At 46.4% G+C, this 14,982-nt stretch overlaps 2 protein-coding genes across 2 annotated transcripts; both read right to left on the bottom strand.

Annotated features, from left to right (window-relative positions):
* Positions 1-4,991: 4,991 nt before the first annotated feature.
* LOC125990959 (choline O-acetyltransferase) lies at positions 4,992-11,678 on the bottom strand. Its single transcript, XM_049758388.2, has 15 exons — positions 11,478-11,678; positions 11,147-11,241; positions 9,969-10,160; positions 9,460-9,578; positions 8,944-8,997; positions 8,683-8,863; positions 7,974-8,151; positions 7,737-7,906; positions 7,572-7,672; positions 7,375-7,503; positions 7,183-7,305; positions 6,971-7,112; positions 6,773-6,835; positions 6,475-6,612; positions 4,992-6,401 (listed from the first exon to the last, which is right to left on the bottom strand). Exons 2-15 carry the CDS (start codon positions 11,186-11,188, stop codon positions 6,147-6,149), a joined length of 1,887 nt encoding a protein of 628 aa, XP_049614345.1. The 5' UTR covers positions 11,189-11,241; positions 11,478-11,678; the 3' UTR covers positions 4,992-6,146.
* A 1,126-nt stretch (positions 11,679-12,804) lies between these two features.
* slc18a3b (solute carrier family 18 member 3b) lies at positions 12,805-14,825 on the bottom strand. Its single transcript, XM_049759282.2, has one exon. It carries the CDS (start codon positions 14,442-14,444, stop codon positions 12,855-12,857), a length of 1,590 nt encoding a protein of 529 aa, XP_049615239.1. The 5' UTR covers positions 14,445-14,825; the 3' UTR covers positions 12,805-12,854.
* Between the last annotated feature and the right edge of the window lie 157 nt (positions 14,826-14,982).

Raw genomic sequence — 14,982 nt, 5'->3', positions numbered from 1 at the left:
GGCGTGTTCCTCGACAGCATTATTGTCTTGGGGAAAAAAAAATTCGACTGTAAAAATCTGCAGAATCTCTTTGCCTTACTTGAGTTACAACCCAATGACATTTCAAAAAAATTCTACGAGCGTTAACCTCGAGAGTCGTTTTGCATTGTCACGATGCTTTTAAGAAACCAAGCTCTCCCCGTGTCACGCCGCTCGTAGCTGTGATGGTGTGTGAACCCTAAACGCTGGGCCGCTTTCAAACATTTGATGGTAATTGCGGCTTCATGCGTGCTCAGACGCTTCCTCGTCCAAAGGCGCTTCCTCTCCCACCGGCAAAAAAACTTGCTTGCATTGTTTTTGTGTGTGTGGCACAAATGTCCCGCAGTCAAAAACACAGCGTCTTATAAATCCTCCATGCTGGCCATTATTTATCAGCGACAGCCACGGCCATTTTTAGTCGGGTGTTTCCACGGCAATTGATCCGAAGGGGCAAAATCCATTTTTATGTGATAGCTATAGCTTTTAACCAAACTGACTGCCGTCTCCGTAAGGTCAAGGATTGAGTGAGGGAAGTTATTTTTGTTCCCGGCGTTCCTTGATTGCCAATCCATCATTGCAGCCTCACCCTGATTAATACCGACTCGCTCGGACTGAAAGATGGCGCAAGGCCAACAGTAAGGTGGAGCCCCATCTCAACGGTAACTAAGGTGACTGCAAGCATTTTGCATTTTTTTTTTTTTTGGTGTCTACATCAGCATATTATTGTACCACTTCATTTATTTCATTATTAGCTTAGCATCCAGCATGTCACATTCTCCCTATTCACCAGAAATGAACGATTGATGTTTGCAGCACACGGCGGGTCGGTTTACGCTTCCTGTTTTTGAACCGAAGGCATCTCCTCGGGCGGCTAATTGCACATGTGTTGCTCCTTCCACACGCAGCGGATAACACCAGCTGTTCGGTGTCCGGGCAAAACCCCGGCACCATTCCCTAAAAGAGAAAAATATATGTTGCTCCTTGGCAATCACTTCAAAGTTTCCGGATATTTTAGGGATAGCGGCGATGAACATTGACGTACGACACACCGTGTCGGCGCAGATGTCTGGGAGACGCTAAGGGCCAGATGTTTGCCTCTCATTTCCTTTCCAAAGCCGCATTTTACTGCCTTTTGGCGCTGATCACAACGCTGATCACGTTGTGATCAGCGCCAACACATGGCAACGCTCATTAGCAAAAGTAAAAGCCTCATCTCCGTTCTTATGTCTTTTTACAATCACAAAACTTATACTGCTCAACCTCCAGTGTGGATCAATTTCAAACGCATAGGAAGAATATCAAGAAGCATGGCCAGTCAGTAATGTTGAAATGTGTCATGAAAATGTCTGACAGGGTGGACCTCCAGGCTCCACCTTGCATGGGGGTTATGGAGCTGTCACGGTTAAGGTGACAGCACGCAATGTAGCAGTCCCCCACCCCCCTCCAGGATACATTTGCAGCCCTTAAAGGCAAAAGGGTGCGAGTAAATGAGTTGCTCTCAGGCCTTGCCATGTGCCTCTTGACAGGTTTAACAGCAAAAGGAACCATTTGATTGTTGTACCCGAGAAAACCCCCGCTGTAAAATCAGCATCGATGCTGCTGGTGGAGACGACGACCCCGGTGAGGCTTTTATGAATTGTCACTTGGAGATCATAATCCAGCAACATTTTCTTGAAGTTATTTTTCAAAATAAATATAGAGTCAATGATCCGAGGTACACGTTTGATTTGGAAATAAAAGTAAAGTTCAAAGAGGCATGGACACAAGCCTGTTAGAGAAAACTCACTGAAGGATTTGTCCTCTCAAAAAACAAACAAACAAACAAACAAAAAAAAAAAAAAAACATCCGCCGGATATTTGTCACTTTGCGATATGTTGTTTTGTCTTTCTCAATGTGGACACTCGAGCCGTTTTTTCTGAAAAGTGGACTTTGAAGGACCATAAAACCTGTCTGTGGTTATATATGAACCCGAGTCTAATCAGACAGGCTCCTTTACACCGAGACACATGTTTCCTTGAAAATGCCATCTTTCCCCAGCCAAGTGCCGCCGGTCTTTGTGACAAACTAAGAGAGAAAGCCAAGGAGGAGGGGGGTTCAAACGGATTCACCCGTCATTTCATTAGGATACGCTTTCTTTACGGATAAGTGGATTAGACACTCCAGCTGTTTAATTACCCAAGCGCTCGTAAAAAGCTGAAGTGGCGTCTCCCGAGTGAGATATTGTCACACCGCCCGTAGCCATAATGGTAAGATTTAGGATCCACTGTGACAAGAGTCTCAGCTGAGGGAGCCTTTGCATCACCAGATATTGCGCTCCCCGGCCGCTCGTGAAAGATGGCAACCATTACTTTGGGCACGGCTCGCTTCTCGCCGCCGCCGCTTCATCTAGCTTCACAGCTCCCTGGAAGTAAATAAACATAAATGAGCTCAAGAATAGGCAGACGGCACCTGGGCCCAACCTGTAAAGGATTTGACTTGAGTTGTGCGCGTCATTACTTTCTTAATCTGTCTCATCGTTATTCTACTAAGTGCCAGTCCGCACGATGAGCTGGGACTATATTTTAAATTTATTCAATATTTAACTTTCCCACATTTGTAGATGTTTTTGCAACTTGGATAAAGTCTTTTGTCTTGGCGACTCGTACGCATGCATGCAAACTCATGCCTTTTTATTTAGCCCGTGACAAGCGCGGCTATTAGCTGCCTGGTGGCGCTTTTCACTTGTCAAAGCTGATAAGGCGTCCCGTCACAAGCCACGGCCAGCGCATGAATTTCGAGACGGGTTCTGCGAGTGAAGCGCGGCGCTCCTAATGAATTCCTTCCTTCCGAGTTTTTCTTTCACTGTCGCCTCGCATCCACTCACGTCGGACTCCAGTGCGAGCTGGGAGGCTTAGCCGTTGTTACTTTGATGCGAGGAGGACATTTATGCTTCTGCCTCTCCATGATGGACTCTCATGAGTGCCCTACTCTTATGTCTGACCTCCTGCAATTTATCTTCACTTGCATCTGACCTCTTGCAACTTATTGATGTCAGTCAGTCAATAAACGTAATTATGACGATAGTTGTTTCATTTCTTTTTTTCTTTCCCCTGATTCACACTTTTCACTCAGTAACCTCTTTTCCCGGGGCCAGTGAAATTAGCCCGAGTCTGTTTGATGAGAGCCCAGGGCAAGGTGCGACGTGTCGCTGGACAGAGGAGGCATAAATCATTCCCGGTGGCAGGCCGGAACGTCGGATCCACCGTCTTGAGATTTACACCGCGCAGCAAAATATGGCCTCTGCAATCTGGATCCTCTTCCAGCGGCTCATCTTAAAATTGGTTATTGATCCAACCAATAACAGAATGAATCATTGGGGTGCCAGCCCGTTGCCACGTTTACAGTAGCGCAGCTCATCTTACATTAGCGATGGATTTTTGTTTAGAGGCACAAAAGTGCTGCACGGGAGGAAAAAAAAAAAGACTACTTTGAGATGAACGTGTCACCCGGAAGCTCATTAGAACAACTGCAAATACCGACAGCCAGCTGAAGAGTTGGAAGTTTTCTTGGTCTCAACATATTGTAATTGAGTCACTTTAAATAGTTTGATTTACAGATATGGAAAATGTCAACAATGCAAGCTGTAATTTGACTAAATACCCATTTGTATATTTCTGTGAGATTCTTTCACAACGTCGTCACACATCATTTAATGGGGCTTTGTTTCTTGCCCAATTAGGCTTGAAGATAGTTTGTAAACGCATCTTCTGCCCCGGGAGTGCTCCAAACGCTCCATAAATGCCACGGTGGCTATTATCACAATTCCTTTGTGAGTGAAAACACACATCCTAATAATATACCCTCGGCCCTAATTGAATCATTCCAACAATGGCGGCGGCACTTTTCTTTCAATTCCCTCCTAAATGTCAATATTGGAGAAACAAGACAAAAATATTAATTTTTTTCTTTTTTTGGGGGGTAGGCAAAATGTCAGATTTTCAAAGGGGGCCGTATCATTGCTCACTGGCCTCTGAATTATGATTCATCTTGTTCGGAAATTTCTTTGTTTGGCTTTCGTTTAGACTTAATTACTTTTTTGGAGGATTCTTGTTTTAACGGAATCAAGTCATTAGTCAAGAAGCTGTCTGGTCCTGTCTCTCTCCGCCCACAATAGTTCCTGAAATTATGTTTTGTTCTTAGTCCAGGGGCACTGCCTTTTGAATCGATAGCACGTGAGGCTGCACCTGTTTATTGGCATGGAGGGTCTCCGGGTGGGCATCCGCCATTAATCCAGATGTCAAGCACCGCTCCCCCGTCGTCACCCTACAGCCGACCCGGGTTGATGCTAAAGTGGAAGGCGCACAGCCGGCGAGCTGTTTAACCCTCTTCGATAATCACGTTCAGACCGGACAAGACTTCTAGCGTCGTGATTTGTCCGTGACTCAAAATGGAAGTCGACCCGTCTCAAATATTGACCGCAGAGGTCATTTGAGGCAATAGGTTTTCTGCAAGAACAGACAAGAACACTTGCCCCACAGTGGGCTTTCTTTAGCATCCCCAAGGACGCCGCTATTGCGCTGGGAAATAGACGGATGAACGCTTATGATGGAGTCGTTTGTCCTCTGCGGAATGGATTGCCGTTCAAATCGATCTTCTAAGCACTGGACTGTACGTTGTGTGAAGTTTCTCATATGAGCATGCAAATCAGTTTGGTGCATGGCGGCGGTGCTGTGATTAATTGTGTGCTTTTATGCAAATCCAGTTTCAACCAGCCTGTTTGTTTTTTTTTGGTTTTGTTTTATTGGATGAGCGACTATAATCACAATTAACATGCTGAGTTGTTTAATTAATAGGAGGTGATTATGGATATGAATGATGTTTGCCAAGTCGGTTGGAGCTTTTCAGGGAAGCTGAATCCAGTTAGATTTTTGTTGACAACACAAAATGAATGGCTAATCGAATAGACTAGTACTGTATCGTTTAAAACAGAAAAGGCCTTTATTTGTCCCACAATAGGGAAACTCCAGCTCGTGCACACGGATGACAAGCACACAAAAAACCCTGACAACGTATATCTTTTTTTAATTTTTTTTATTTCTATGCCTAAAATATGTTATATCACATTTTAAATATACATTTAGCAAAATATTTCTGACTGCACATTCATCACTGACTCATTTAGGGATTATTTTATTTATTTATTATTTATTTTTATATTTTATATATATATATATATATATATATATACACACAAATATAGTTTCTTATCACTTCCAGTAAATCAACAACACATGTAAATGTGACATACAGCATGTTCTTTAAGGCTTTTTTTTTTCTCCTGCATACTTTTAGAATATATTTCGTAAGATTTAGACATAAAACTAAGACTCCTCTATATATAGGAATAAAGCATGCTTTCGATTGGTACGTGAATCGAAAAAAAATCAACAGAATAATTTTACATGACAACACTGTTACATGTATGGTGACAGTTGAACAATTAAATCAAATACAAACTACCTGTCACGATTGTAATTATTACTCTCATCTATCCCAAAATTGCACGTGATCTCTCGCTGAATAAATATTGCACTGCACGATTATGTTATTGCACATTGAGCCAACGTAACAACAGCTACCTCTACAAAAATATCTTATTTGCTGTACACATGAACACAGTGATTTGCCTCATTCACTTCATACAGTTTGTCTCACTTTAAAGTATTATTGCTATATTCACAGCTCAAGGCTCCTCCCATTCCATCTGTTACATTTATAGGAACACATGCGGCTACATTTGCACGTAGCCTCTTTGGCAACTTTACTATCAGCGGCATCACATTAACACAGAACTGAATTCCAGCAAAATAGACAAACACCATAACGGCACATGTTCAATGAAATAGTTTGCCATGTCCTTGAAAAGGCAAAGATGGCCGCCGCTACGCTAATACTGTATCTGTACAATACATCGGAGTAACTCAAGTCAGTCTGACAGGAGAACATGGCTCAGGTTTCCTTAAGGTCGTCGACTGGTTCGAGTCAAACAGTCAAAAAAAAAAAAATCATCACATTACATGATGTTCTGATCTTGCATTTTGTGGTGATATTGATTATTGCACAGACAACCAAGACCTACCCCGAAAAGTTATGTCCCTGATCTGTAAGGCTTGCTTCCACCCTGGCGTCCGTCCGCCATCTTGGCCACAGCGTCGCACAGGTCCCTGATTTCCAGCAGTCCCTCGTTCAGCGCTTTGACAAAAACGGCCGAGCTCGTCTGCGTGCTCTCCCAGAAACTGGACACGCAGAAGACCATGTGGTCCGGCTGCGGGTTGTAGCAGGCGCCGTAGCCGTTGGGCACCACCGGGCCGTAGCAGCAGAACATTTCCACCGTGGTCGGGACCTGAAAACAGATGAGATTGAAGCACTTTTGCGTATTCTCCATTTTCAATATTCCACCTCAATTGGAACACTACCTGACTGGTGGACAGGATGAATTGGTTACTCGCCAGATACGTTTCATCGCAAAAGATCTCCGGACGCTCCATGTTGAGTTCCTTGGCGCTCTTCAGCAGTCCCAGTAGATGATTGTCTATTGCCATTCCTGTTATAGCCTGAACAGGGAGAGTCTTTCATGACAATCTGGAAATCATGATTTATTTTTTGTAGCATCACTCTAAAGACCATGTTTGGAATCAATGGCTACTCCCAAAACACAGCCTGTGATTTATTGACAGTTTTGAAAGTAGTAATCGTTAGCATTGTCTCACTTACCGCAATCGTATAATCCGTCTGGGCGTTTATTGCATCTCTCAGTCGTTTCATTTTTTCACTTTCCTGTAAGAAAATGGAAAAAGATCAGTCACGGGCAAGTTACGGTGTCGTTGCGCTAATGGATTTCTGGAGGAACGTCATCTGTTTGCTGCGTTGAACAAGCATCTGGAAGTCAGACTGTGAGGAAAAATGGCTCACAGTGTAAGTCGTCCTTTCGTCCGTCATGCACTTGACAAAAGCCAAAGCTTCAACAGTGGCGGAGCGAATGTTATCCACCCGGCCGTCCCTGAAACGCCTGATGGAGGCGCTCTCATATGTGGATACCAGCTTTCCGTTGCACCTACGAAAAAAAACAAGCCGGGTCATGGCAACGTTTTCTTAACGGCGCTCGATAAATCCTGAAATCTTACTTGAAAAACGCAAGCTGTAGGGCCACTTGTACAAATGCATCTGGACTCATTTTTTGCTTCTTGATAAATTCCTTTCCGTAATCTTTGAAGGTGAAAACGTCCATGTCCAGATTATTCACCAGCCTGAAGCAAAACCACAAATCAGACAGAAATTTGGGCTCTCTGGAAAGATTTTTTCTTTGATGGTTTTACCTCTGCAGTCGCTCTTTGGAGGCCACGAGGAGTCCTTGGACTTGGGGGTTACATTTCCACACGAGTCTCCTTGGAGCCGGAAGCTTTCGACCACTGGCCGGCTTGGCGGGCTCTAATGTGGTTCTGGCTCTGTTTAAAAAAGCAAAAACTTTAATTCTGTTCAAAATGTCATGCAGTCTTTCTCTGCAGCAACTCACATGTGTTTAGTCAAATACTCTGAACATTGCACCAGAACGACACCTTCAAAGGCGGAATGTTCGCACACCACTCCGCATATCCCGTCCATTCCTACAACAAACTAAAAAGGAAGGACATTCACCCATATTGATTTTACAGATGGTGGACGTCGTCGTCAGCCTCACCTGCATGGACTTGTCATACCAGCGATTTGCGCCATTCTTCTCCCACCCGCTGCCGTGGAGCATCTGCAGGGCCCGGTTGCTATCAGTGGCCTTCGTCCCACTGGGCTCATCCAAGCACAGCACGCTCAGGCAAGTCTCTATCAGGACCAGAGAGTCCATGTTGATTTGTTCTAGAAGATCCCAAAAAATTGTTAGCACGTGTTTGAATTTTTGTTCAAAATTTCCCGATATTTGCACCTTTAGTGAGAACGTCTCGGGCTCGTGCCCATTCTGTTCGGTCGTCCGATGTCAGGATACCGAAAGGAGGACATTGCTCTTCCGCATTTCCTGCCATCGACACAATTTTCTCCAGTTGGGAGAAGATCTCCGTCTCACTAAGCGGCTTGCTCTCAGTCACTACATCCAATGCGAAAAACTACAAATAGGACAGCAAAAAAAGAAGCATTTGTTTATAATCCCACACAGGGACAATATGTTGTTTGTTAATAGTAGAAATGAGCACAAATCAATGGTCTGTGCTATATATAGCTAATAAGGAAGCTCTCAGACAAAGTGGCAGATTTAATCAGTTGTAATTCAGTTAACTGACGATATCTCCGAGGGGAGGGCCGAAGCACCCCGACAGTACTTAGTGAGTATTAGTGGGTGAAAACCGGCTGACTTGGTACAATTTGTTGAGAATAAAATCAGAGCCTTAAATCACAAGTGGGAATCGAAACCTTCCTAAGAGCTCGCATTTAATTGGAGGAACAATGTTGAGGGCGTCGTTAATTAATTAGCTCTCCGGCTGAGCGTTCCGCCGTTACTTTTGAAAGATCATTCTCAATCATCCACAGTCCCGGGGGAGCCGTTGGTCTATTGCGTTTTTCGTCTGTGTTCCCACGCAGGATTTCATGTGTGCGTGCACATTGATGCATTTCTCTCCCACCAATGTTAGTCCCCTGACCTGGTTCTTGCACGCCACAATAATGTGCTCCGATGCCGCGGTGCCTGGATTCACCCGGACCTTGAGCGTGTCCCTCTTCGGGCCCGGGTAGCGGTAAGAGGTAAACAAGCGGGAGTACTGCTCCATGCATAGAGGGGTCCCAGCCAGCTGGCCTCGGGCAAACTCCACAGGGAGCGCTCGCCTGCCAGGGAAAAGAGTCGCAGGGCTGACTTTGTGATTTCATTATAAGTCGATGCGTTTTTTTTTTTTGGGTCGACTTACGCGTCGATGAGGGCCTTGTACTCCAACACGCCTCGAATGAGACGCGCGGCGTAGCTGAAACCAGTTAGAAAGTTAAAGCGTTTGCTGAAAGCACACAACCTCTTCCGGCCAGCAATCATGATGAGGTGCACTCCCGCCTCGAACGACCGGTGCTAATCATGTTAGTGGAAATTAGCACGCCACAGAAGGGGAAGCTCGCATGTGCTCGTCTGTGTTCCTGCGACGGGGAAACACTGAAGCTTGTCAGACGCTATCCCGCTACTCATTCATCTTTGGCGTTATTACGTTGCGGAGGCAGATCAATGCACCACACCCCTAAATGAGGCCTGACTAGCGGCCTCGGTGGGGAGCTTAGCCTTGTCGCTCCCAATTAAATAAGTGGCGCTGGATCATAGCAGCTGCTTGCGGTGCTCTGGAAATATTCACTTAGGGGCATCAAAGCTGTCAAAAGCAAATGGCGATCTGGGAATATTTCTTGCGTCTTACAAAAAGTGGAAAAAAATATGCGTGGCCTACCTCAGCGCATCCTTTCCATCTTTAAACGGCTGTTTGGGAAAAACCATGGCGGGGCTGGAGTTGACCGGCAAAGCCAACCTGTTGCTCAGGTACATGTCCTCCAGCCAGTAGTCGTATACCTTGAAGGATTCAAAAATATGTGAGTTTTTTAGGGGTTATGTTCAAAATGGAAGTTGGCGCGCAGTGGAGTAAAAAGTCCATTAAAGTGCATTTCTGTGTGGGTGCGGCCCAGCCAGAGTGGGTGCCGTGATGGATGTCACCGGGCGAGCTGTCACCCACAGTCTCAACAAATCGAGCCTGTAATAAATCTCATTTACTTGTCCTTTTTTGCAGCCTCATTACATGTATCTATCATTTTAGGTCATCAAAGGAGAACATGTTCAAGGTATCGATTCAAAATGGCCGCCGGCTAATTCGCTATGTCAATACGGTCAATACAGTCAATACACATGACTGAAGCGAAGTTGAATGCAATTTCCCAAGGAGATGCTTAAATAAATATATTATACCCAGTTTTCTGTCTTCTCCCTCCTTTCCAGGAGCTTCTTCTGTAGAACTTCGCCAATGCCTCCGGGCGCTCCGAATTTCTCCACGATGGCTTTGGTTTTTTGAAACTGCTCGTCCTTCACCAGGTGCCGCACGCACTTCAGGTAGGTGTCCAGCGTTTGCTTCAGCGGGGGCACGGGAACCTTGGGCAACCTCTGATATAATCAGAAGGGAAAGCACCATCGCTTTGATTGCGGCAGAACAGCTGTGAAATGTCATCATCCCGGGCATAGCCTTCTTCCAATGATTGTTCATTAGCGAGACAGATGAAAGAGACTTTTACGTGTTAATTATTAGACGGTTAATAATTCATTCTTAATGCTTCAAGGCGAATTAAGCGATAAATTCCGACACCCTATGGGGAATACGGTAAATACGAATATAGTCTTTAAAAAAAAAAAAAAAAAAGACTAAATGCAAATGAATGATCTTTTCTGTCTGATGTTTGATCATTTGCACGCGGTTGCCGTGGGCGACCAGCTGTTAAGGCTGACCTGTGCGTTGGCTTGCTCAAGTGATTGCCATAAATTGGTCTTATCTTTTTTCTTATTATTATTATTAACAACATAACCAGAGCGAGTCAGCTAATTACAACTACCGGTTAAATAATTAGGTACACCCGCACCTTCCAAAGAGACAAGAATTCTGCCTTTCCAAAGATGATAATTATGTTTAGTTGGTTTGGTTAGTTATAATTTTTCATAATATTTTTGTTTCCTTATTTAGCTATAGAAAGATGTATAAAATATGGAAAAACATTTTAATTTGATAAGGCTATTGCAATAGTTTGCCAATTTTTATTTAGTCAGAGAATTTATTTAACATACAAAAAAAATCTTACAGCACACACCTTTACAAAAATGTCACATAAAAAGGAGATGCACAATTGAATGATGTCAAATTCACTTCGTAAAAGTACTTTTTAAATTGTTCTCTGCCTGTCACTAAACATCGCTTGCTTGAACACAAATACATTGAAAAATAAATATTTTCAGGCCAATGAAATGAAATAGGGGCAATGACTGCACTAATGCATTTCTGGTGCTGTCCAAAGTGCTGAAACTGCAGCTGCACGCTACCCGTCAAACTTAAATGCATTCAAATTCAAAGAAAAAGAATGCAAGTGTCAAAATGAGCATACCTCCGGGGCTGCTGTGGCCATGTCTCTCTCCAAACGAGACATCGTCACCGTCAGGAGCAGTCGGGGCAAGCGTTGGCACCAGCGGCTGCACGAAGCTTGCGAAAGGAACGGACATCAATATTGACAGTGAGGACATACGCGTTTGATTTCATTTCCATTTGGTAATTTGCTGCTTCCAATGACATGTTTATTTAAAGCAGGGGTGGGAACCCTACAGGTGGCGGGTCACAAGTGGCCCGCAAGTGCATCGGGTCTGGCCAGTCATTCATTTCATAAAACTGAAATGACAGGCATCCCCAGCATGAGACGCATCGTTAAAAAGTTATCCTACCTGTTCAGGGGAGTTAGATCAGCGAGACCCCCACGTCCACGCCGCCGTATCCCATAGTAAGACGAGTCCCCAGCTTGGGAGTGGAGGAGGATGAGGAAGAGGGGGGCAACGGGGGTGGGTGGACCCAGGCTGCTCCACGATACTTGTCCTCATGCGCAGTGGCTGTGTGACGCTCCACGTGGAAAGGCGGTCGTGCAAAAAGATGCCAAAGGAAGGTGTTCAGAAGGACCCTACCTATACCCTCCCTCCATCCTGGAGGCGTAAAACTCCTCCCATCAAAATCTATTCTCAAGGCACGTTATCTGACCCCCCACCCACCCCAACGTCCCAACTCATCCCCCTGCCCAACACTTTAAATTATTATATAAACGAGGGATAGCTGCGTACTTTTGCTTGTTAAAAAGAAAGCAAAACTACACAAGAAGTTTCATTTATTTCATAATTTCTTGTGCACGCCTACCTTTCATTTAAAAGGGGTTGGTTACCGAGAATGCGTTGTTGAATTAAAAAAGATAGCTGAAATATTTAAAGCTCATGGCCAAAAAATACCAATTGGATACAAAACATTTTTGATATATTTATAAAAATATTTATTTTCCAGAATGCAACCCCAAACAAAACAACCCTCAAAATTGGTTTGCTTTGGACTAGAAACAAATATTGTGTCAAATTATTTTATTATATTTATTTTATATTCATTTATGTAAATTTATTAATGATAAATCTCTGTAATTTCTCAACGTTTCGCTTGCGTGCATTGATAAGAAATGAAGCCACAGCTCGACTCACAGATCCAAACAGATTTATTAAACCCACAGTCAATAAATGAACACGCACATTTATTTGTCATAAGGAGATCTGACTTGTCTTGACAAAATGCCCCACACTGACACGCATACGCACGCACGCACACACACCCACACACACTTGAGCTTATCTTTTTGTACTTTTTTTTTTACGTTGTGCATCTCCTGTTGTCCACATATGTACAAATCTAGTTGTGCTGATACATTTAATTCCCGACAAGATAGAAATTAGATTGCGGCAGGCCCTGTTGTTATCCAGCGATAAAATCTGACCCTTTCAAGTAAAAACAAAAGGACTAAAAAATATATAGGCTTCTTTTTTTTTGTGCGAGTGGATGTGTGCTGTTTATTTTTGGTCCCACATTTATCTGCACCTTTTTTTCTTTCACAATAATCAAACTCACAATGAAATTAGAACAAAGAAAAAAAGTCACTCATACCATCGTAATTTTGGTGATTGGGTGTTTGATATTGCACATGACTTGGAATTAGACAAGGTGAGATCCAGACGGGGGGGGGGGGTGGGGGGGGGGCGAAGGGAGGGGCGGCTGTCCCGTGTAGCTTGCCCGCCTCAAGTGAACTCTGTGCCGGACGACTCCTCGGACTGCGAGCGCTGCGCTTTGAAGGCGTCGAAGCCGTTCTCGTCCACGGGCAGGCAGTTGCCCGCCGAGCTGTAGCCCTTCTCCTTCTTCTTCTTCTTCTTGGTCCGCCTCTCCTCCATGCGGATGGTGTCGTACAGCCCCTGCGGAGCCTCCTCCAGCAAGGTGTCCCTTTCCGAGTAGGACGGCTTCATTTGGCACACGTTGCGCAGCAGGAGCAGCGCGGGCGCGTACAGCACGTTGACCAGCCCCATGCCCAGGTTGAGCTGCACGAAGCCCAGGTTGTGCACGACCTGGCCCGCCACCACCGGCCCCATGGCGTACGCCACCGAGTAAGAGATGTCCGCGATGGCGTAGACGCTGCCGTAGACGGAGACGTGGCGCACGTCCACCAGGAAGGCGAGCGTGGGCAGCAGCGCCGTGTCCACCAGTGCAATGCCGAAGCAAATGCCGCACAGCGGAGCGATGAGCTCCCCGAAGGTCTTGCACGCGGGCACCGTGCACGAACTGGCGCCGATGATAACCAGGCCAAGCGCGCCGTAGAACCACTGCAAGTTGGGGTGGCGCGCCGCCAGTTTGACGGTGATGTACACGCCGAAGACGTGCGGGAAGAAGGCGGGCAGCCACGTCAGGCCCATCTGCCACTGCGTGGAATGCATGGTGCTCTCCATCCAGTTGGCGATGGTGGGCTCCAGGAAGGCCAGCGGGATGTTGCACACCGTGAGCGCGCCGGCCACCACCGCAATGTACGGGTCGATCATCAGCCGGTAGATAGGGGTGCCCACCGGCATGTTCTCTCGAGTCCTGTTGCTGAAGGGCCGGATGACGGTGAGGAAGAGAAAGCCGTCCGCCAGGCACACAAAGGCGAGCACCAGGAAGGGCACCCGCTTGCCGGCAAACTCGTAGAGGACCCCGCCGAAGGGAGGCGCCACGAGGCTGCCGAAGGAGATGAAGGCCAGCGCGATGCCCAGCGCCCGGCTGCGCTCGCCCTCTTCCGTGTACTTGTCGGCGATCATGGCAAGGCCCGATGTGTCCGCGAACGCGGAGCCTAGACCCTGCAAACTTCTGGCGATGAACAGCGTCGCGTAGTTCTCCGCGAAGGCGAAAATGCACGTGGAGAGAAACATGACGGTCAGCCCGATCAGCAGTGGGATGTCGTAGCCCACCCGGTCGATGAAAGTGCCGCTGAGGGGGTTGACCAGCAGCTGCAGGATGGCTTTGGACGCGAACAGAACTCCGATTTGGACGTCCAAGTTGTTGCTTGTGTCTCGACCGGCGCTCGTGCCGTTGCTGTACGCGCTGCCGTTGGGGTGCAGCACGACGTGGACGTGCTCCGACTGCTCGTTCTCCAAGTCGGCGAGGTAGTCCGGAATGATGGGCACGATGACCATGTAAAGCATGTTGTCCAGCAGCAGCGCCACGCACACGATCACCAGGATGACGCGTCGCTGCTGGTGCGGGTCCTGCATGGCGGTGCCAAGCTGTTTGGTGCGCGCGCCCATCTCGGACAGCTTGACCGCGGCCGACCTGGCCAACCCGGACGATCCCACGTCGGCATTCATGATAATGTGCTTCTTTTTCTCTTCTTCGAGTCAAATTGTGCAAGATTCTCTCATCGGCGCGCTTACCCCGACCGCCTCGCCCGTGCGTAAAAGGAGAGGAAATTTACGCACACCCCTCGGCTCCCTCCATGCTTCTCGGTGCTGCTTTTCCCTTTCACGCGGCGGATTTGGCTGCAGCTTGCTGGCGCCACCGAGGACGCGCAGAGTCTTCCATCCTCACCTGTGGTACTTTTGCGCTCGGCTCAGGCAGCATCAGTGGTGCCTCCGTGGCCATTGGTGCACATTAACAAGCTATTTTTGGTTCCTTTTTGTCCCCCTCCCCACCTTCCTTCCTCTTTACACAGAGATGTGACATCAGCATCAGAGACCTGCGCCAAGTGAATCCCTCCAACACTTTGCCCCCTTTATGCTAATTTCGCATCCTGGCAGCACTCACTTCAGCCAATAGGAGACATCCAAACCATCCCATGTCTCCTTCGGAAAGGAACATATAAGAATTTTGGCTTAACTTTGGAGGTGCATTCTCTTCCCCCTTTGG

Source organism: Syngnathus scovelli, chromosome 21 (genome assembly GCF_024217435.2).
Source record: "Syngnathus scovelli strain Florida chromosome 21, RoL_Ssco_1.2, whole genome shotgun sequence".
Classification (NCBI taxonomy): Eukaryota; Metazoa; Chordata; class Actinopteri; order Syngnathiformes; family Syngnathidae; genus Syngnathus; species Syngnathus scovelli.
Note: the sequence above shows the minus strand (reverse complement) of the source record. Positions and strands in the feature narration are given on the sequence as shown.